Source organism: Lepidochelys olivacea, assembly GCF_965140295.1.
Source record: "Lepidochelys olivacea isolate rLepOli2 genome assembly, chromosome: 6".
NCBI lineage: Eukaryota > Metazoa > Chordata > Testudines > Cheloniidae > Lepidochelys > Lepidochelys olivacea.
The window spans coordinates 9,524,832-9,546,767 of NC_140416.1; the positions used below are offsets into that span (position 1 = coordinate 9,524,832).

Consider the following 21,936-nt stretch of genomic DNA (forward strand, 5'->3'; position numbering starts at 1 on the left):
CCCTGTTGGCACAGACCATGCTGATTTCCAGACCTTCTACAAATGTCAACCTGTCAACCCACCCACATTCTGTCCTTATCAGACCTGCTAACTCAAGAGCTGTGGAATCAGACATCCCAACCCAAACTCTCTTCGCTCACAGCTAGGTCTGACTCCCATCCTAATATCAAGAGTGTTTTGTGTTCAATGGCCATTCAGACTCTTCTTAATTACAGCAGGGAAAACTACCAGAAAATTTTGTTTGCAATGTTGTAGCTGTGTTGGTCCTAGGGTGTTAGGGAGACAAGGTGGGTGAGATAATATCTTCTGTTGGACCAACTTCTGTTGCTTTTGAAGCTTTCTGAAAGCTTTTGAGCTACACGGAGCTATTCTTTAGGTCTGAGAAATGTACTCAGGTTTCCCAGATCTGAAGAAGAGCTCTATGTAGTTCAAAAACCTTCCTCTTTCACCAACAGAAATAGGTCCAATAGAAGATATTACTTCACCTACCTTTTCTCTCTGCCAGAAAATGTTTAGTCAAATTGAGGTGTTTCTTTACCTGTTGCAACAGAACCAGTTATCAAGGGCAGCAGGTATTCCTGCTATTTTAGACTACCTCCTCGCTCTCAAGATGTTGCGTCTTTTTATTAGGTCACTGCAGCTTCACCTAGCAACAATTAGTGTATTCCCTCCTTCAGTAGATGGTTATTCTACTTTTACTCATCCAGTAATAACCAGATTCATAGAATCATAGAATATCAGGGTTGGAAGGGACCCCAGAAGGTCATCTAGTCCAACCCCCTGCTCAAAGCAGGACCAATTCCCAGTTAAATCATCCCAGCCAGGGCTTTGTCAAGCCTGACCTTAAAAACCTCTAAGGAAGGAGATTCTGCCACCTCCCTAGGTAACGCATTCCAGTGTTTCACCACCCTCTTAGTGAAAAAGTTTTTCCTAATATCCAATCTAAACCTCCCCCACTGCAACTTGAGACCATTACTCCTCGTTCTGTCATCTGCTACCATTGAGAACAGTCTAGAGCCATCCTCTTTGGAACCCCCTTTCAGGTAGTTGAAAGCAGCTATCAAATCCCCCCTCATTCTTCTCTTCTGCAGGCTAAACAATCCCAGCTCCCTCAGCCTCTCCTCATAAGTCATGTGTTCCAGTCCCCTAATCATTTTTGTTGCCCTTCGCTGGACTCTCTCCAATTTATCCACATCCTTCTTGAAGTGTGGGGCCCAAAACTGGACACAGTACTCCAGATGAGGCCTCACCAATGTCGAATAGAGGGGAACGATCACGTCCCTCGATCTGCTCGCTATGCCCCTACTTATACATCCCAAAATGCCATTGGCCTTCTTGGCAACAAGGGCACACTGCTGACTCATATCCAGCTTCTTGTCCACTGTCACCCCTAGGTCCTTTTCCGCAGAACTGCTGCCTAGCCATTCGGTCCCTAGTCTGTAGCTGTGCATTGGGTTCTTCCGTCCCAAGTGCAGGACCCTGCACTTATCCTTATTGAACCTCATCAGATTTCTTTTGGCCCAATCCTCCAATTTGTCTGTCTTTCTGTATCCTATCCCTCCCCTCCAGCGTATCTACCACTCCTCCCAGTTTAGTATCATCCGCAAATTTGCTGAGAGTGCAATCCACACCATCCTCCAGATCATTTATGAAGATATTGAACAAAACTGGCCCCAGGACCGACCCTTCCTGAAGAGTGTAACTGCCTTCCACAAGTAGTGAAACCACTGCTATAGTGGAACCTCGATCTCGTACTTTCAAACCATTGCCCATGTGCTCCATGTCCCACCTGTCTCTGAAGGTCCACTTCTTGGTCACCATTTACATCAGCCAGGAGGGTGGGTGAGCTGGATCCCCTCGTGGCTGACCCGACATACACTGCATTACATAAAGAGAAGGAATCCATTTGCCTCCAACTGAAATTCATCTTGAAGGTAACTTCCGAGTTCCACATAAACAGTCAACTCACTGGTATCTTCCCTGAAGCCTCATGCCTCAAGTAAGGAGAAGAGATTTCATTCTCTCGGCGTCAGGTGAGCATTCGCATTCTACCTGCAGAGAACAAAACTGTTTAGAAAATCATCTGGCTTTTTTGTTGCTATGGGAGAGCGAGCAGTGGGACAAGTGATATCTGCTCAGAGACTAAGTTGGTTTCTGACTGTTCCTTTGCTATCAGTTGGGTCATCTCCCTCCCTTGGACCAAGTGATGGACCTTTCCACTAGAGCAGTAGTTTTCAACCTCTTTTCATTTGTGACCCCTAAAAAAAATTTTGAATGGAGGTGTGGACCACTTCGGAAATCTTAGACGTAGTCTGCAGAATCCCACTAGAGCACAGGCGACCTCAGTAGCAACTCTTCAGGAAGTGTCTATGCTGGACATTTGTACAGCAGCAACCTTGAATTTCATCCATGCTTTCACTAAGCATTGCACTTTGGTTCAAGCCTCTTCTCCTGACGCAGCCTTTGGAATGGCAGTGTTACAAACATCTATATGGCTGGCATCCTTGCACTCCCCTCCTCCTATTTTGAGTACTGCTTGCCAGCCACCCACACATGGAATAACTAGAGGGACCAGCACTCAAAGAAGAAATGGAGGTTATGTGCCTGTACCTGGAAGTTCTTTGAGGTGTGGTGTATTCTGCTACCCATCCTCCTTCCCCTCTGCTTCAGATCATCACTGGATTCACCATAGAGAAGGACCTGGAGAGGTGGTCAGTCTGCACCTTCCATTGTGCTCTCAGTGCTGAGCACGAGGAGATCCAGGGCACAGGTGTGAACCAACAGACGCTATTTGCTAGTTTTTTTCGGTCTCAGGTACGTGATGCGCGTGCATACCCACGTATAGAGTACAGATGGGGCCACAAATCTCAAAGAACTTGGTTACAAGTAACTTCCATTTATTTACTCACATGCAGCTCTTCTGTTGTACTGCAACGCTCCCTGCTATTCCAATCCTTTGCCGTCCTTGAGCAGAGGTTGCTAGTTATCTTGAATAGCTGTGCTTGTTGCTGCAGACTGCTTCAGAAACTAAACTTATGTAGCCAATCATGTCACTTGCAACCAAAGTTGAATTTCAGTCTCTGCCTCTTGAGGCAAAATACTCATGATCTGACTTGATATGCCTCAGGTCAAGTCCATTTTATTACCTACCTTTTGTATAGCTTCATCTTGGAAGCCCTGAAACGCCCTTCTTGTTTCTGGCATGGCAACCAGATTTTCCTTCTGTTGGGACTAGTTTGCAGGAATCCTGTTTCTCCCAACACAGATGCCCCTGTGCCTTTTTAATGTTTGTCAGTTTGTACCAGAAACTGCATCGGAAAAGTGGGATCTCTTTCCAAAGCATTTGAAGTGAGCATTTCAGTAATCTGGGACTAGTGATGTATCTGGAGTTGGGCAGAGTGCAAGCCCAATGCAGCCCACAGTCTGACACTGCAGTTTGCCTCCACCCTCCTGTTCTATATGTGGCTGTTGCCCATAAACTATCGAGCCTAGCATGCTGTTATGCTTCGACATGCTCATCTTCTGTTCAGATAGAGGATTGCACGCTGGGACTGGTAGTCTCTTCAGTCTTTGTATTTAAAGAGATACGGTTACTATAAAAATAGTGGACAGTATGTGTTACATGTAGGTAAAAAGTAATGCTGGGGGGAAGGCTGTTTTCTGAAAGGACATTTGACAGTACTTTTTGTGTAGTCCGCTTCCCTGTAGTCTATTAAGGGAGAAACCACAAACACAAAAATACCCTTAGTTAAACCTTCTCACACGCAGGTTCATTCCAACACAGTGGTAAAATCACCAGAAGCCGCTGAAGCATTGTTTGCTCCGTTTCCACTAGTGCAGCTGAACTGTTGTGACTGCCACAGGGAGCTATTTCTAGAATTCCCTACTATAGATAGGATCTCAATTTCTAATGTAACAACCAGAAGAGAACCTTTGGGTTTTCTTTAATATCATAAAGAAGGGGAAAACATCAAGCCTAACTGACTTGCTTGTTGGCACAAAGAACCTTTAAACATAACTGAAAGGCTTCCTTAACACCCTCACACTTTCTCTTCAACCTAGGGATTATTTTAAAATAGCACTACAGATCTCCAGTGTGGTCGCCCGACAAATAAAGCTGTCTCAATTTTTTCACTTTGTTTTGGGCTGGGTGTGCCCCAGTCAGTATCCTTAAAATCTACAGCTATGCAGCTTTCCTAGAAAGTGAGCAGAAATGAAACTTCCAGTGTCTGGACTGAGTTTTGGTTCTGTGGGGCTGCCAGACTATAGATACTTCCCTTGGCCTGCTTCACCCCTGCTATGTAGAGTGACTAACATTCTGGTTTTTCAGGAAAGTCCCAATTTTGTAAGAATCCTGGCAAATCATTCTCTCCCTTAGCTTATGCAAAGGCCGGGGGTAGGGGCAGAACTGTAAAAGAAATCCTTGGGGAGCAGGGAAAATGAGATGCTGTGCCAGTCCTGATTCAGTGGCAGGATCCAGACTTCCATTGTAGAGATGTATCATATGTGCATTGGAGGTGGGGAGGGTGTATGGTCTCAGAACTTGTTTCCAGTGATACGGTTACAGACTAGGATAATGCTTCACTTCTTGATCTGGGGCTTTCCTCTTTTTGACCCTCCCAGGGGACAAGAGCCAGATCCCAAGGGGTTAAAAGGAGCTGGTCTCTTTCACTCCCATCTTGCAGGAGGTGGCACGCTGCAAGTGTGCATCTTGCAATGAACACAATGTGGTAAGCCAGTCACTATTGCTTCTTCTGACTACTGTCAAATCCTAGCATTCCCTCCTGATGGGAGGCTTACTGCAGCTGGGAGGTGGGATCACAGGGCTTCTCACTTACAGGGGAGTTGCATTTCTAAACATTTTAAGACTTACGCAAAAAGCACAGCACTTTGCTGTGCAGTAGTGTAGCTCTGGCCTTATCTTCACTAAGGAGCTTTGTACCTGTTTTTTCAGCTGTGGTACAGCTGCACTGGTGCACAACTTCCTAAAGTACATTAGCTGCTAGTGTGGTCAAAAGATTTAGGCTTGAAGCAAACCTTTCCTGAATCAGCATACGGGCACTAATGTTTCTTGCCTCCTGAAATGCTACTGGTTACCAAGCCTTGAACTTAAGACCACAGATGTCATACCACTACAGCTCAAAATCCTGGACCAAAGTTGCATAGAATAGGACTCTTAATTGCTGTGTTTAACTGTTAGGCATGTGTGGATGACCAAAAAAAAAACCTTTAAGGCCGGAAGGGGCAATTATGATCGTCTAGTCTGATCTGTATAACATAGGCCTTAGATGCTCACCCAGTAACATCTGCATTAAGCTCATAGCTTCTGTTTGAAGTATAGCATATCTCTTAGAAAGATACCCGGCCTTTTAAAGATTTCAGGTGATCAAGAATCCAACAATGAGTTTGGGAATTTAGCCTATTGGTCTTGTCCTACAAATACATCTAGGTGTATTATTATTAAAAACAATAGCAGAACTACTGAGAGTATTCTTACTGGGGCTAATAATAAGTGCTATTCCCAGTGGCTAGTGTGCAAAATATGGCTCTGAAACTGCCACATTAAGATTATTCAATATGAAATCTTCATTTATAACTGTTAGTATTGAGACCCTAATTTGGCCATGTTTGTACACCGCTAACTATATAATAAAAATAGACTTCCTAAAGTCTTAATTTGTCCTAAGATGGCCTTAAATGTAAACTGGCTTTATCTTACTGTATTTTATTAAAATAAAAACAAACTTTTGTTGAATTAAGAATACTATTCATATTTGCAATCTGTTCTTGAAATGTGGCTTCTAAGACTGATGTTACCTTTCACTGGAGTTGAACGCTTAACCATCTACAAACTATGTAAACAAGTTTGAGAACAAAAAAAAGTTGTTGTAGAATATTTAGCTAGGTAATTTTTAAAACCATCATTCATAATTTGCATGTTGTTGCATGTCTTGCTGATAAGGTGGCTACAACCTTATTGTTCAAACTAATGTGTTGGCTTTCATGAAAGCGAAGCTCAGTTAATGAGGTGTTATCAGTGGGTAAATTTCTCTGGCCGGATGGTAGAAAATACTTTATACATTAATCCAGTGATTTTTGAAGATGTTGTTAGATCAAACTTGTAAATTACTTGCAAGTTGAGGTAGTCAAAATACAGTAAAAATGTTATCTGGCAGTTCATTTCTGATCTTCAGTAGGGTTGCCAGGTGTCCAGTTTGTGACCAGAATGACTGGTCGAAAAGGGACCCTGGCAGCTTTGGTCAGCACTGCCGACCGGGCCATTAAAAATCTGCATGGCTGTGTGGAAGTGACATGTCCCTGCCGCTCCTAGGCAGAGGAGCGGCCACAGGGACTCTTCGTGCTGCTCCTGCCCTGCCCTGAGCACTGGCTCCACAGCTCCCATTGGCAGGGAACCGCGACCAATGGGAGTTGTGGGGGTGACGCTTGTGGGTGGAGGCAGTGTGCAGAGCTGCCTGGCTGCGCCTCCCCTTAGGAGCAGCAGAGATAAGTCACTGCTTTCAGGGAGCTGCCTGAGGGGAGTGCCACTTGGATCTGGCACCCTGAAACCCCTCCCGCACCCAAACTCCCTCCCAGAGCCCGTGTCCCACACCCCCTCCTGCGCCCCAGCCCTGAGTCTCCTCCCGCACCCAAACTCACTCCCTTTTAGTTAACTGGAATTTTTGAGTTATTGCACCACCCATTCCCCCAACATGCTGGATAACAAAGCTTTTACTGTAATCCACTCTTAAACCACATCCTTTTGCATCATTTTAGCTAAATTGGTTTAAGAAGTGCACCTTAAGCTAAACCAGTGCAACTTTCTCCTGTGGATATGGCCTTAAGATTCCCCTTGTACCAAAGAGAATTGTCTAAATAGACAAGACTGAAGGGCGACAAGGATGAAAGATACAACCTACAGTGATCAGGGTGATGGTTGGCAAGTTAGTTGTAGCTTCTTTAAATGTTCTGGTTTTGTGTTTATGATCTGGCTTTATAATGCATCATGGGATCTGGGGAGAGTGAAGCTGGCAGCAGAGAGAGTGTGAAGGATGGGGAAAGAGGTCAAATCAAATGGCAAATTGAGTCCAGGATCTAAGCTAGTTATTCTGATTATCATCTCTATGTCCAGAGGTGGTAGTGCCTCCTGCTGGGGTATTTGTGTCTCTGGGATTTGCTCTTCCCATGCAAGTTACTGCTTTTACTCCCTCATTTCCCAGCTCACTTGGCTGGGGTGGAGAGTCAGATCTGAACCTGTAGAGAGGGCCCGTGGATGAGCCTCAACACCTGCCACCTATCCCACTTCCTTTGCTCCAAGTGCTGTAAACCTGCTTGCAGAGCACTGTGGTCTCAGAAGCATCTTTATACTGGTCTCCCCTATTCCCTGTCTGTTACTACTTTTTTGTGCCAACAAGGCCGAAGATTACACTAGGCATACAGAATGCAGGCACGTTTTAATCAATAACGTGGTAGGCGTGCTGGAATCTAAATGTACAAAAGACAAAATTCTGTTTCCCATCTCAAGACAAAATATTGATGAGTTGTAAAGCCCAGCTAATGTTCTTGGTGAAAATTGGGGGGCACTAGCCTCACTGCACATGAACCACTGTCCCATCCCTTCCTTGTGAGTTGAGGTGTGGTCAACACTTGAGGCCAGTGAAGATTCTAATCCCATCTGTCCCCCATCTTGCCTAAAGTGCGGGAGTTTATAGGCAGCGGGGGGAACAAATATGGAGTTACAGCTGCATGCTTTCTGGTAGTAGGGGCAGAGGTTGCTTAGCTGTTCTTGCTGTTGCATGGCCTGCATCCAGGGAACTGACCACAATAGCTGATTATTTTCCCTGAGCAAAAGGAACTGGGTAATAAATGTGTGCACCAGTTAGCCAGTGGTAGATATCCCAGAATAATACCGGAATGACATGTTGACATGCTAACATAGCTGTTCCCCCTTTCTGGGAGGGTGGGGTGCTCATTTCCAGTGTAATACCAGTCTGGTGACGTGAGGCCCTCTGAAAACACAGGCTAGATTTTTTTTTTATGAATCTGGAAAGTATCTTCAAGGTGTCTAATTTGGGGGTATTGTGACAGTTGGAAACGGAAGTCAGCTGGGTGCTTGGCACTGTCTACAGCTATTCTCATCCTCCTATTCGTTCTCTCCACAGCGTGGCACAATGAGGCGGCGCTATGAAGATGATGGCATCTCGGATGATGAAATTGAAGGAAAGAGGACATTTGACCTGGAGGAGAAACTCTCCACCAACAAATTCAATGCCAACTTCGTCCTCTTTATGGAAGGCAAAGGTCTGTGCCCCCTCTGCTGCCCACACCCATACTACTGCAAAGTTCCTAGAGAGAAACACTGGGGAAAAGTGTCCCTGTGAACAAACTGTCATTGTGTGTCCTCCACAGTCCTCACTCCTGTGCGAGGGAGAACCTCTTCTCTAGTAGGGCATATATATAATCTCTGGAAGGAGAGGAGCTCTTCCTCCCTCCCACCCCCTTCCCCCCGGTGTGCTCAAGGCCTTAGAGGACAAAACTCACTGCTGAGTTCTTTAGCTGCCAGTTGGATCAGTGGTGACCCAACTACTGGTATTTAAATCCAGAGATTTGCCTCTATTTTTATTTTCCAGTTGCTCCCTTCACCCCTTTTCCCCTTGCTGTTTTGATTCTTTCTCCTCTCTGAGCTGCTCTGCTTTCCTAGCACATGCATCAGAGTAAATATGGCTTTTTGGCCCTACCTCCACAAAAAAGTCCTCCTGTAGCTACTGTTAAGTGGCATGGAGTGGAACATGCTAAGTGAAGTCTCAGCTCTACCCCACACAGCTCTCTGGCTAATGAGCCAGCAGATGGGAGTCCAGTCCTAAGAATGGCTTTTTGAAGCTGCTCCCTAGCAAACCTCCACCTGAAACATACTGAGTAAGAGTAGAGCCAGGTCCCTAATTTTGCATACCCGGGTGGGGTGGGGTAAAGGGAGAGTTAGAGGGGCAAATATAAGCTTGCAAGTGACACCAATAATTAAGGCTACGTTATTGTCACAGAGGTCACGAAGTTGCAAACCATGACTTCCAGAGACCTCTGTGACATTTTCTGCTTCAGCCCTGGGAGCTGGCAGCCAGTGGGGCCCTGGTAGGGATCTGGCAACAGCCTCTTCAGGGTCCCCCTGCAGGGTTCCAGTGACGGGTGACAGCCTCCTCAGGATTCCAGTGACTGGGGACAGTCTTGCGGGGAGGTAGGGAGAGAACCCCACAGCTCCCAGCCACCCAGTGGCAGGGGAAACCATGGAGCTGCAGCAGCAAAAGTCACAGACAGGTCATGGCTTCCACAAATTTTTGTTTATTGCCCCTGACCTGTCCGTGAATTTTACTAAAAATCACCGAGACAAAATCTTAGCCTTAGGATCACCGGGGATCCTAGAAATCGGTTTGCCGTGGGAAAATGTTGGATTTGCATTTTTACAGAGAATCTTTAGTTTTTACATTTTGTGAAAAAATAAAAACATATATAGTGGAACTCCAATTATCCGGTCTAACTGGGACCGGGGCCAGATCGGATAATCAAATTCAGATAATCAGGAGAATGGGCGGGACTTGGGCTGTCAGCTTAAAAATTTTAAATATATCACTAAAAGCTTGTGTTCAACTGATACCTAAATATATTGTGGTTAAGGAAACTAAGTTCAGCATTTCATTTTAATCATGGAAGAACGTGGACTTTTGTGTGTTTTTTATCAGAGTTTTGGTGGGTTGTTAATCATGGAAAACTAGGATCCCTGATGCTCACTCAGCTCATGTGAGCTAGGCTCTAGATGCAGAGCCCTCAGGGGGAAGAAGTCTAACTGGTTTCTTTAAGGCCTCTTTTGCTTGACTGAGTTTGTTTGGAAAACGATAAACTCTATTTTCCTGTTTGTCTGACTCAGCTATAGGACCCCACATGCCCTGCCCTGCTTGTGCCTGTCTGGCTTGTGCTTATGGCAGGCTGCCTACAGCTGATTAGGATAGTGCCTGGAGATTAAATTCTGTAGGAGAGGGTGGCTAAACCCAGTTCTTCTTTCCACTCCTCATGCTACCTGCCCCTTCTGTGGTTAATATCCCCAGTATCTCTGTGGCTGGCAACCTCCCCTTAATACATCCCCTCTTCTCTCTCACCTCATGACAGACTTCAATGTTGAGTACATCCAGCGGGGTGGCCTGAGAGACCCTCTGATTTTCAAGAACTCCGATGGGCTTGGAATAAAGTAAGTGTTGAGGATAGGGAAGGATGGGTGACTCTAGCCTAGCTGGCTACTGACTGTACTAGAGAAATAACCTAGCAGTCTGACAGGGCCTTTCCATCTGAGGGTGGTCTTTCTATCCTAAGTTGTGTCTGTGGATGCTCTCCTAAAAGTGCCCAGTTCAGAATCTAGTCCCACTGTCCCCCACATGTCCAACTGTGGGAAAGCAGATTCTGGTAGCTGCCCCAGTGCGGTGTCCAACTTGTTTTTACCGTGCTTTTGACATACGTGCCCATTTTAACTGGGTGCCCATCTGGGGTGGTGGTTTTATTTGTATCATGCAGCGTCTAGGATCCCCAGTCGTGGGCCAGACTACGTTGTGCGAGGCACTGTATCAGCACAGAATGAAGACAGTTGCTTGGCTTATGAGCCCTGTCTGAGAGAGTATGAGTTGGGCGAGAGTTACAAGAATGGCTTAATCAGTGGAGTGAAGATGCTCTTGCCTGCCTGGCTTGCTAAAGGGAGAGGCCAGTCAATAGCTTAGGACCATTCAGGATATGATAACAAGCACACTATAGGTCTTGGGTTTCGCTCTCCCTTAGTGGGGCTCAAATGCCCTGCTCCGAGGTCTGGTAGGTTCCTTGGGCATGGCTCTTTCCTGACTTGGGTGGAGGGAATTACCCAGAGGTGAAAGTAAGCCGGTACGCCATACCAGACTGGCTTCCCCAGGCTGGCGCTTTAAAAGGCCTGGGGCTCCCTGCAGCGGCTGGAGCTCCTGGCCCTTTAAATCACTGCTGGAGCCCTGCTGCCGCTACCCCAGGGGCTCTGCCCTGGGCCCTTTAAAGCGCTGCCCAAGTCCCTCTGCCGGAGCCCCTGGGGTAGTGGCGGCAGGGCTCTGGCGATGCTTTAAAGGGCCCAGGGTTCCGGCTGCTGCAGTTTGACCTAGTTACGTTGCTCAGGGGTGTGAAAAAAATCACACCTCTAAGCACTGTAGTTAAGCCAACCTAACCCCTAGGTTAATGGCAAAATTCTTCTGTCAATCTAGCTGCTGCCTCTCTGGGAGACAGATTACGTACATTGCCTGGAAAACCCCTTGGGTTGCTATAGGAAGCATCTATGTGATGGTGGCATAGGTGGAGCTGTGCGGCTATAGTGTCCATAGTGTAGACATGCCCAGTGATTCTCAAGGATAGGCTGACCGTTTCCTAGAGCCGCTATACAAAGCATGTACTTGCTGGTGACAATTTCTCCTATTCCTAAGCTACCACTACTCCCCTTGTGACAGTTGTGCCCAGCATTTGCCTGTTGAGGCACCTGAGTGGATTTGTTTGCAGAAGAGTCTGTTTGCACACATTGGTTTGTGTGCTGCTATCATGTCTCTCTTGGCTGCCCTCAAAGAGGGAGGGGGAAGCATGTAGCGTTCTTTCGGGGAGCGGAGGGCAGTTGTGGAGGGATGGAGCCTTTGAGATGCCTATATGAAGCCAAGGGCTACAGGAGGGGGAGGGGCCTGTGGCAGAGACCCTAGTTTGTTTTAGTTAAGTGTCTGTCTTGCAGGATGCCAGATCCTGACTTCAGTGTGAATGACGTGCGACTGTATGTAGGTAAGTGTCTCTCCTGCTGCCTTGTGTCATGGTCGTAACTGTCCGTGGTGACTTTCAGAAGGGGTGGGGGGAGTAGTTCAGGCTGTTGAATCCATGAGCTACAACTTTATGGCTCCCTTAGCACATTGGTAGCTGAGCTCTAACAGCCCCTCCAGTCCAAATAATCAAGGATTTTTACTGCCTGAGAAGGAATCTAGTCTGTGACCAGAGTAGCTGAGCCATGGGCTTTGTTCAGAAAACTCTAAACAGCTTCTGGTTGTCCTGGCGTGGATGAGGACAAGGGCCTAGGTACACTCCTGCAGGAGAGGGATTGGCCTTACACATAGATGGGTGGGGCTAACAAGTTCATCCCTCAGAAAGGGGTTGTCCTCTTGTGCCCTGGCTTGTCTGTCCTTAGTGGGACCTTGTGCACAGCAGTGATGTCTGTTTTGCTCTGGCAGGGAGCCGGCGGATGGTGGATGTCATGGATGTGAACACGCAAAGGGACATTGAGATGTCCATGGCACAGTGGGCACGCTACTATGAGACCCCAGAGGAGGAGCGGGAGAAATTGTATAATGTCATCAGCTTGGAGTTCAGTCACACAAGGCTGGAGAACCTGGTGCAGAGACCTGCTACGGTCAGTAAAGTTATCGTCTTCTCCCCCTTTTCCTTTCATCTTGGTAAAGGTAGAGCACTGAGCCTGGCCCCTCCGTACTGAAGAAGAGAGCAGCCAGAGGCCTCCCTATAATACTTATGGGGTCAGACAGGGTTGCTGCTGCTTCTCCAACCCCAAAGAGCAGCTAGAGCAATATATAAGTTTTGAGTGCCTGCGCCATTGCAGACCTTGCTAAACTGGTGAGAAGTGCAGAAAGGAATGGGTAGGCTGGTCTGTCAGAGGAGGCCACAGTAATCCTATTTAAATCCTCAAGACAGTCATTGTGGAGGCAGAATTATTTAATGAGGCAGGTCGGGGACAAAGCCACAGTGAGGAGTGATGGCCTGCAGGTGAGAGAAATGTAAGCTGTTCCTAATGAGGACAAAAAGAAAAGGAGTACTTGTGGCCCCTTAGAGACTAACAAATTTATTTGAACAAAACCTTTTGTGAGCTATAGTTCTCTTCATCGGCTGCATTCTGATGAATGAGGACAGTTAACTAGACAGCGGAGTAACCTGCTCTGCTGGAAGGGGTTCAAGTACAGATACACGATAGAACACATCCAAGTCTGAATAAAGGGTAAATTTGGGCTAGTCCAAGTTTTAGTCCATGGACTGGGTCACTGACTCCCAACCTCATCCTGTTAAGCTGGTTCCACTGCCTGACAAGACTGTGGCTGTTTTCCAACCAGTGCCTGCTTCCGCGTTCAGTTGTGTGCACTGAATTGCTATGAAGTTTGGTAGAACCCCTTCCTGCATCTTGGGGGAAGCCTCAATCCCATTGTTAGTGAAAGCACAAGCAGCCAAATGGAAGGTGGGAATACCAGCAAAGCTGCAAAGTAATACTTTTGTTGCATGACATATGAAAATAACCCAGACAGGGCAGCATCCCCCGTGTTCAGATTATTTATGCTGTTCTTAAACCTTCCATGTGCTTCAGAATCTTGTGTTACAAATGCACATTGCTATGTAGAGGTTGCAGTGGGGAGCAGGGGAGCTGGAGATTTCTGCAGCTTGGGTAAAGGTGTTGGGGGGTGGGGGTGTCTTGAGAAGGTGTGGAAAAACAGTTGGGAATGTGAGAGAAGCACACAAGCAGGATGTTATTAATATGATGGAGTAGTGAATTTTGACAACTAAATTAACTCTTAAACCTAAGAACAAGGTCCCATTGAGATAAATGCGGAGTGGTTCATACCTCAGCTATTGTCAGGTTCTCTGCAGACTCGGACACTGCTGTATTATGTACCCTTCATTCACATTTGGAAGGTTTCCTACGCAACCATAAGAATTACTGCAGTTTGTTTAAATAAGTTAGATTTCAGAGCACAGTTCTGTGGCAAGGGTGATCTACACACTGGATTCTGCAGAGTTGTGAAATGCATGAAATCCTGGGTTCCAGTCCCAAGCCTGAAGTAGCAGTGCAGCAAAGTGGCTAGGAACTGTGACACCTGTTCATCCTTGTGACTGTGATCATACCTGGGAGGCAGTCTCGCTACAGCCATAGATAGTATTTCTACTTCAGTAGCCCTGTGTTTGTTACCTGGCCATTGCAGATGTCAGATTGGCCACAGGACCTCCTAGAAATACTCAAGCATGTGAAGATAGCCAGGGACCGTCTTACCGAGGCTTGGGCCTAATTCCTCTCTGGTTGCAGGTGGATTTGATCGACTGGGTCGACAACATGTGGCCAAGACACCTGAAGGAGAGTCAAACAGAGTCTACAAATGCCATTCTGGAGATGCAGTATCCCAAGGTGCAAAAGTAAGAGACCTCAGAAGCACATGTACCTAGCTCCTTCTCCTTCTGGTGAATCTAGGGGGTGAGGCAATCATTCAAGGAAAACTGAATGTGGCAGGCAGCCTGGTATTGAGGAGAGATGCGGGAGTCTGTGTCCCCAGGTACTGTTTGCATATACCATTAGAATAGCAGAGCTGTTAACTCCTCCAGCCTTTGGGCAGTTGCACAAGTTCCTCTTTTTGTTGCATTTGGTAAAACTTGCATGGCTTGTCATTCTAATACAGCATGTTGAATTGGACAAGTTGCCAAGTATTTACTGTCCTGCCATAGCAAGCAAGACTAGGCAATGACAGACTTCAGTGATCTTTTAGAATCCCAGAGCTTTTAGGAAGATGAGGAGGGAAGCTCTTCCTTCTCCTGCCTGGGCTAAAGCTCCTCCTGTGTATTTCATTTCTTGATGTAAATTAAGTCAACAGATTGCTGGCAATGGTAGGAATCACTGTAGGATTTATCCCAGAGGTGGGCAAACTCCGGCCCATGGGCCCGTCCTGCCTGGCCCTTGAGCTCCCAGTTGTGGAGGCTAGACCCTGGCCCCTCCCCTGCTGTGTCCCCCCACCGCAGCCTCAGCTCGCTGTGCTGCCAGCATTCTGGCCCACCGCTCCTGCTGAGCACTGTTCCTGCCGCTCTGAGCGGCATGGTAAGGGGGGGTTGGATAAGGGGCAGGGGGTTCCAGGCGGCAGTCGGGGGACAAGGAGTGGTTGGATGAGGTGGGGTGGTCAAAGGACGGGGAGCAGGGTGGGTTGGACAGGGGGTGGGGTCCCAGGGGGCAGTTAGGGGCAGGGGTCCCGGGAGGGGGTAGTCAGGGGACAAGGAGCTGTGGGGGCGGGTGGATGGATTAGGGGTTCTGGGGAGGGGGCAGGTAGGGGGCAGGCTGTTTGGGGGGCCCAGCCTTCCCTACCCAGCCCCCCATACAGTTTCGCAACCCCGATGTGACCCTTCAGCCAAAAAGTTTGCCGACCCCTGATTTAGCCTCAACTGCTGCTCTGTCTGCATTTCCCTGGAGCCTAACGCTACTATTTGTCCCTGTGTCCACCCACCCGTATCTTGTCCCTTGAGTATGCTACAGCTGTTGGGGTTTCACAAGTGGCCGCTTTAAAACAGAGGTATGTGCTACTCACTTCCATCCTGCTCATCTCTTCTTCCTGTCTCCGGCTAGGTACTGTCTGATGAGTGTTAAGGGCTGCTACACAGATTTCCACGTGGACTTTGGCGGCACCTCTGTTTGGTACCACATCCACCGAGGGGGAAAGGTATGAGAGCAGCCCCTGTGGGGACTGCTAAAGATGTTTTATGTTGGTCTTTAAAAAGCAACCAGGGTAGAGCTAAACTTACAAAGCCATGTGCTTCAGGGGAGATCTGATCTCTAAACTGGGATGCTGTTCCAGGCTGGGTGTGACATAATGATCGACGTTCGGGGACCAGCAGAAGAGACTATCTGGGGTTCCTAAAGACTAGCTGGAGTGCTTTCAAACCTGCAGCTGACTAAAGATCTTAAATTGCAAACAGGTACCCTTAAAGTAACACATGGGTTAAAAGTGTAAGGATCAGAGCTCAGGATGGGTGGTGATGGGTTTGAATATGAAACCCTTGAACTAGTATCCAACTCTGAGCTTCTCAGCTTTAGTTCATTTCTTATAACTGAACCCAACTCTGTCAAACTTCATCAAGCCTTGGATGGATTTGGATGCAAATTTCTGTGGCTCATCTCTGATTGGTTAGCATTAAGTCGCTCAACTTCGTATAATAGACTTCTCATGATTTACAGTTAAGGTTGTGGGATGTCTTTGAAAGCCTAATGTGACTTTCCACTGGTTTAGACTTCTGTGTAGTTCATATTTGTTGATTCTGTATTACAGTAGAACCTCAGAAGTTACAAACACCTTGGGAATGAAGGTTATCGTAACTCTGAAATGTTTGCAACTCTGTACAAAACGTTATGATCGTTTCTTCAAAAGTTTACAACTGAACATTGACTTAATACAGCTTTGAAACTTTACTATGCAAAAGAAGAATGTTGCTTTTAACCATCTTAATTTAAATAAAACAAGCACAGTTTCCTTACCTTGTCAAAAAAATGTTTTACTTTCCCTTTATTTTTTTAGTAGTTTACATTTAACACAATGCTATATTTGCTTTTTCTTGTCTCTGCTGCTGCCTGATTGCATACTTTCGATTCCAAATGAGATGTATGGCTGACTCGTCAGTTCGTAACTATGGCGTTCGTAACTCTGAGGTTCTATTGTACTGTCTTTATTAACGAGAATGTTACCTTTTTGTAACACTTAAAGGTACAAGGCAACACAATAATAATGAAACTACCCAAGCATAATCTTCAAGGTATACTGTAAAGCATAAACAAACTTCAGTGCATAACATTTTATATGCATAAACTCAATGTTGAAAAGCCTTCCTGGGCTATTGATATCTGAAAGACCATATAGGCATCACATGGACTCCTGCATATAAAACCACCTGGATTATTCAGGGGATTCTTCCATGTACAAACATCATTGTGTCTCATCCGATCCTCTGTGATGGAGTATAGACCAGGGGTCTTTGGTAAAATGCACAGAGCTCTGACCACATAAACACCAGTGTCTAGAGGAATTGTAGGTCTGAAACCCGAAACTTAAGATATCTTCTGATGAAATCAGATACACCTGAAAGAGAGCTGGATCCCCCCAGCTCCTGGAGTCTCTTGCATAATGTGTTGTAAGCAGCCACAGATTTGCTACATCTTCCTAGCATGATAGATCTCCTTGCCTACTCATCTTGCATAAAAAAGTGTTTTTAAATGTGTGGGGGTTTTTTTGTTTTTGTTTTTTTTTTGTCCTGAAACTGTACTTTGTCTTTGGCTTGATTCAGGCCTGGCCTTAACCCTTAACATGTGTTAGCTTCTTGTGCTGAATCCTTGTGGGTTCATGTAGGAATTGTCACACTGGGGCAGACCCAGGATCCATCTGGCCCAGTACCCTGCCTGATACGTTAAATACCATGTTGTCCTGTCTACACTAGGACTTAAAACATGAAATAACAAAAGTGTAAGGACTGGAAGGGACCTTGATAGGTCATCTAGTCAATGATTCTGCACTCAAGGCAGGACTAAATAATAACTAGACAGCTGTTTGTCAAACCTGTTCTTAAAAACCTCCAGTGACGGAGCTTCCAGAAGATTCCTAGGCAATTTTGTCCAGTGCTTAACTATCCTGACAGGAAGTATTTCCTAATGTGAAACCTAAACCTCCCTTGCTGCAATTTAAGCCCATTCTCTGAGGTTAATGAGAACAATTTTTCACCCTCCTCCTTGTAACAAAGTTTTATATACTTGAAAACTGTTATGATGGTCCCTCCTTCATCTTCTCTTCACCAGACTGACTAAACCCAGGTTTTTCAATCTTTCCTCATGATTACTAGATCTTTAATAGTTTTTGTTGCTCTCTTTGGGAATTACTCTAATTTATCCATCTTTCCTGAAATGTGGCACCCAGAACTGGACGTTCTGTTCCAGTTGAGGCCTTACCAGTGCAGAGTAGAGTAGAAGAATTGTTCCTTGTGTCTTGCTTACAACAGTCCCGCAAGAATGATGTTCTTTTGCCAGTATAGCTTACTACATTCAGGGAATTTGGCATAGGCCAAGGGTGGGCGAACTTCTTGGCCTGAGGGCCACATCAGGGAATAGAAATTGTATGGCGGGCCATGAATGTTCACAAAATTGGGGTTGGGGTGCAGGAGGGGGTGAGGGCTCTGGGGTGGGGCTGGGGATGAGTTTGGGGTGTAGGAGGGTGCTCTGGGCTGGGATTGAGGGGTTCGGATGGCGGGAGGGGGATCAGGGCTGGGGCAGGGGTGCAGGAAGGGGTACAGGTTCCGGCTGGTGGTGTGGGCTCTGGGGTGGGGCTGGGGATGAGAGGTTTTGGGTGCAGGAGGGTGCTCTGGAGTGGGATTGAGGGGTTTGGAGTATGAGAGGGGGGTCAGGGCTGGGGCGGGGGTTGTGGCGTGGGGAGAGTCTCAGGGGTGCAGGCTCAGAGCAGCGCTTACCTCAAGCGGCTCTCAGAAGCAGTGGCATGTCCCTTCTACAGCTCCTATGCAAAGGCATGCTGCTCCATCTGCAGCACCGCCCCTGCAGCTCCCATTGGAGCACTGGAGGGGGCCATTGGAGCACTTAGGAGCCAGAGTGGGACCATTCTGTGGCTTCCAGGAGCCTCATGGTGCAGCCCCCGACTCTGCACCCCAGCCGGAGCACCGGAGCAGGGCTAAGCCATGTGGTGCGGCTTGCGGGCCAGCTTAAAACCGCTCCAGGCCGTGGGCTGTAGTTTGCTCACCTTTTTTTTGCTGGTATAAGCGGTCTCTTCTGGGAATTTTTAATCCTTTCTAGTGTAGGCTAGGCCTCGGTGTCATGGATGCCAAAGATTTGTGATAGCTTTTTGTAAACACTATTTTAATTATGCACAACACTTTATGGAGTTTGACATGTACAGGAAGGGGAAGATCTTCTAACACCCAAGGCAGCTAAGGCATCCGTCTGCCACTGAAAGGTACACAACTTTCAGCTTGCTCTGTGTTAGAGGTGCACAAAAATCGGAGCCATTTTGGAAAAATTTCCCTGGAACCTAACGACTCCCCCCCATTTACATTAATTCTTAGGGGGAAATTGGATTCGCTTAACATAGTTTCGCATAAAGTAGCATTTTTCAGGAATATAACTACAATGTTAAGTGAGGAGTTACTGTATTTCCATACTGTAGGGTACACAGAGGCTAATAAGAGAATAATCTTAGACATTTTCAATAGTAGAACTGCACGTCTGAAAACGTTGCTATATATCGTGTGTGTTTAAGGATCTAGAATTTCCAGTGGGTTTTGTATTTCTTGTCTCTTTGGTTTGCCTGTAAGGTGATAAATTTCCACATACCCTGGATGATTGCAGTACTCAGTATGTCATTCTGACATTAAGTCTCTCTTGTTAGTTGCTGGTATTTCTAACAGAATATCTATTGATGGTTCTGTTAGAGCCATCCTTTATGGATCCTATTGTGGGTGGAAAGAGCTGGATGTATGATGCTTGAAAGGAATAATAGAAAAGGAGTGAAGAGGGTTTTGTCGACAACTGTTGAAGGATCTCTACCCAATGAACCTTGCAGATCTTCTGGCTGATCCCACCAACGCCCCAGAACCTGGAGCTCTACGAGAATTGGCTGCTGTCAGGGAAACAGGGGGACATCTTTCTTGGTGACAAAGTGTCAGACTGTCAACGAATTGAGCTCAAGCAGGGCTACACGTTCGTCATCCCCTCAGGTATAAGGGGCTGGGGGGGGAGAACCCTGGAAGTGTGCGTTTGTCCTTGTCTTTGAAAGGAATATGTTCTGTGCTAGGAGTCAGGAAGTCTGAGGCAGTGGGGGAAAGAATCTCTGGGGGACACGCCCATAAAATTCGGGCAGTTCAGAGCAGGATGATTTCTCCCTGAATTTCCTGGATAGCAAGCCTCTGTGAGAGAGGAAAATATGATACGCTTCTGTTCTCTCTAGCATCTTTCATACAAACTCCCATAATGGATCACCAAGTTAAATAGATACTAAATCTAAATAACAAAGCAGGGGTCAGTAATTAAGAGGCAGAGGAGAAAGATGTGTTCAGCTGAATATTTGAAATGAGCTGGACAAAGAGGCTCTTTCAGACGGCAGAAGTTGAAGAGAAGGTGCTTGGTGGGAACTATTGGAGGTGCAAAATGGAAGCTTGTCCTGATCGAGGAAGCAAGGTAGGGTAGTAGAGGAGAGGGTGTGTGGTTGGTTATAATAACTCCGTGGACATTCCTAAAATAAGGACAGTTTTGACCTGTGTCCTGTAACAAAAGGTGGGGGGAGGAGAGTGCATGTATTTAGGAAATGAGTAATGTGACTGCACTGCTTTGTGTGTGAGAAGGTGGCAGCAGCATCTGGCAGATGCTGGAATCTGGAGAGCTGGAAGCATCAAGATGGGAGTTGCAGGAGTGAAGGTCAGAGAATCTTGAGACTTTGAGGGCTAACTGTATAGTGACTTGTAGAACAAACATGTGGCAAAAGGGAGTTCATAGCCAAGGATGGTTCAAGGGCAAGGAACTGTGGAAGCATTTGGGAGCTCCAAACAGATGAGAAGGTAAATGAGAAGTGGCTTTTGAGGTTGGTCCATCTGTCCAAGAGAAACCCTTCTGTCCTTTGAGACGTTGGGACCTTCAGCTAAAGGGAGCTGAATCAAAGCTTCAGGCTGACTTTGCCAAGGCATGCAGAGGGTAAATAGAAAGGTGTCAAGAGTTCTTAAACATACTGCTGAGTACGATCCAAGTAAGTGTTAGAGAAGGTGAAGATGAGAACTCAGAGAGAAAAGGTAGACAAAGCAGAAAGATGAGTTGATCCTTGTGGAAATCTATAGATCTGAACACTTCTCTTTAAGACTCTTAATGATTTGAGTCGGGTATGCCTTGAAAATTAACAGTCAACTGGGCTGTGCTGGCAAATGGAATGGTCTACTGGAAATCAAAGCTTGTTTGAGCAAGAGAGCTTTCTCGAGCTGGTCCAAGGCTATGGAACTGCTACAGGATCTGCAGGCCACTATTCTGTCCCAAATGCTACGCACACACTAGCCTGCCTTCACTAATAAAAGCATATAAATTACCATATGCAGCTTCTTCCTTGGGCAAGGAATGGAGAATACCATGTCAGGATTTTTCAACTGTGCTCATAATGCCTAGCATCTAAGTTGCCTCAGAGGGCTCTTGTTGCAGTGAAATTTGTTGCTGAAATTTGCCACAGGCATGGTTTGTAAGAGGTGGTTGGAGAGATGAGGAAAGCTAACATCTCTTCAGTGAAAGCAAAGATTACAAATAAGTAGCAAGTGAGAGAGGTTTTTAAAGCAGAGAACAGATCGGAAAGATACCTGAATAAAAGAGCTGAATAAAAGTGTGGTAGGAGTATGGGGTGTTAGGGACAAATGTTGCAGAGGTGGCTTTTCTAAGAGATTGGATGATAGGAAGGTAGGGGGAAAGAAGGAGATGGTATCAGTGGGGCTGGAGGTAGATACTTCCCTGAACCATGGCTGCTGTAGCTTTGAAGGAAGTAAATTCCTCCCTGCTGGTTGTGGGAAGGCTTCAGCAAGGAGAGAGAGCTGTGAGAGTGAAGAGTACTAATGGTATGAAAGAGAGAGAATTACATGCACCTTTGGAAAGAATGGGAGGATCAGGAATTAGACCACTGTTTGGAAGGTGTCGCTACCGAGCATATCTGTGCATTCTAGACCTTCTGGTTTAGTAAACAGTGCATACTCCATCTCTTCTTTTTCTCAAGGCACTGACCTGTTTGACTTAGGGTCTATTATAGCTGGCTTGCATACAAAACAGAGAATTGCAAACTTTCACTGGAACAAATTGGTTAAAGGCAGCTATTGAGCTATCCAAGCCGAGGGAACCCATGACCAAGATCACATCCTACTGGAGAATCTAGTGTGATCAGAAACACTTCAATTTCTGGATGGGTGAGGTAGATTGCCTGCTATTTCTTTGAGACCACAAGTGTGCTAGGTTCCACGCAGATACAGACAGGCTCTGCCCCAAAGAGTTTAATGTGACTAACATACAAAGGAAGAAGTAGAAAAGGGAGAGAAGGTGCTGCTGGAGGTAAGGGAGTGAGTGACAGATGAGAATTTTCAGACATACATGAGTGGGAGTGG

General features: G+C 46.4%; 1 protein-coding gene across 2 annotated transcripts in view; it reads left to right on the forward strand.

The window, feature by feature from the left end:
• KDM2A (lysine demethylase 2A) overlaps positions 1–21,936 on the forward strand; it is an 84,396-nt gene that overhangs the window by 29,121 nt on the left and 33,339 nt on the right. The window contains exons 1-8 of one of the 2 annotated variants that reach the window (XM_084631076.1): positions 4,672–4,730; positions 8,160–8,298; positions 10,153–10,231; positions 11,762–11,808; positions 12,249–12,427; positions 14,099–14,205; positions 15,398–15,491; positions 19,380–19,533. In XM_084631076.1, the coding sequence (XP_084487202.1) occupies positions 8,169–8,298; positions 10,153–10,231; positions 11,762–11,808; positions 12,249–12,427; positions 14,099–14,205; positions 15,398–15,491; positions 19,380–19,533 (790 nt within the window). In that variant the 5' untranslated portion in view covers positions 4,672–4,730; positions 8,160–8,168. Of the gene's footprint in view, positions 1–4,671; positions 4,731–8,159; positions 8,299–10,152; positions 10,232–11,761; positions 11,809–12,248; positions 12,428–14,098; positions 14,206–15,397; positions 15,492–19,379; positions 19,534–21,936 lie in introns of those variants that run through there. The other variant, XM_084631075.1, reaches the window with a different exon arrangement.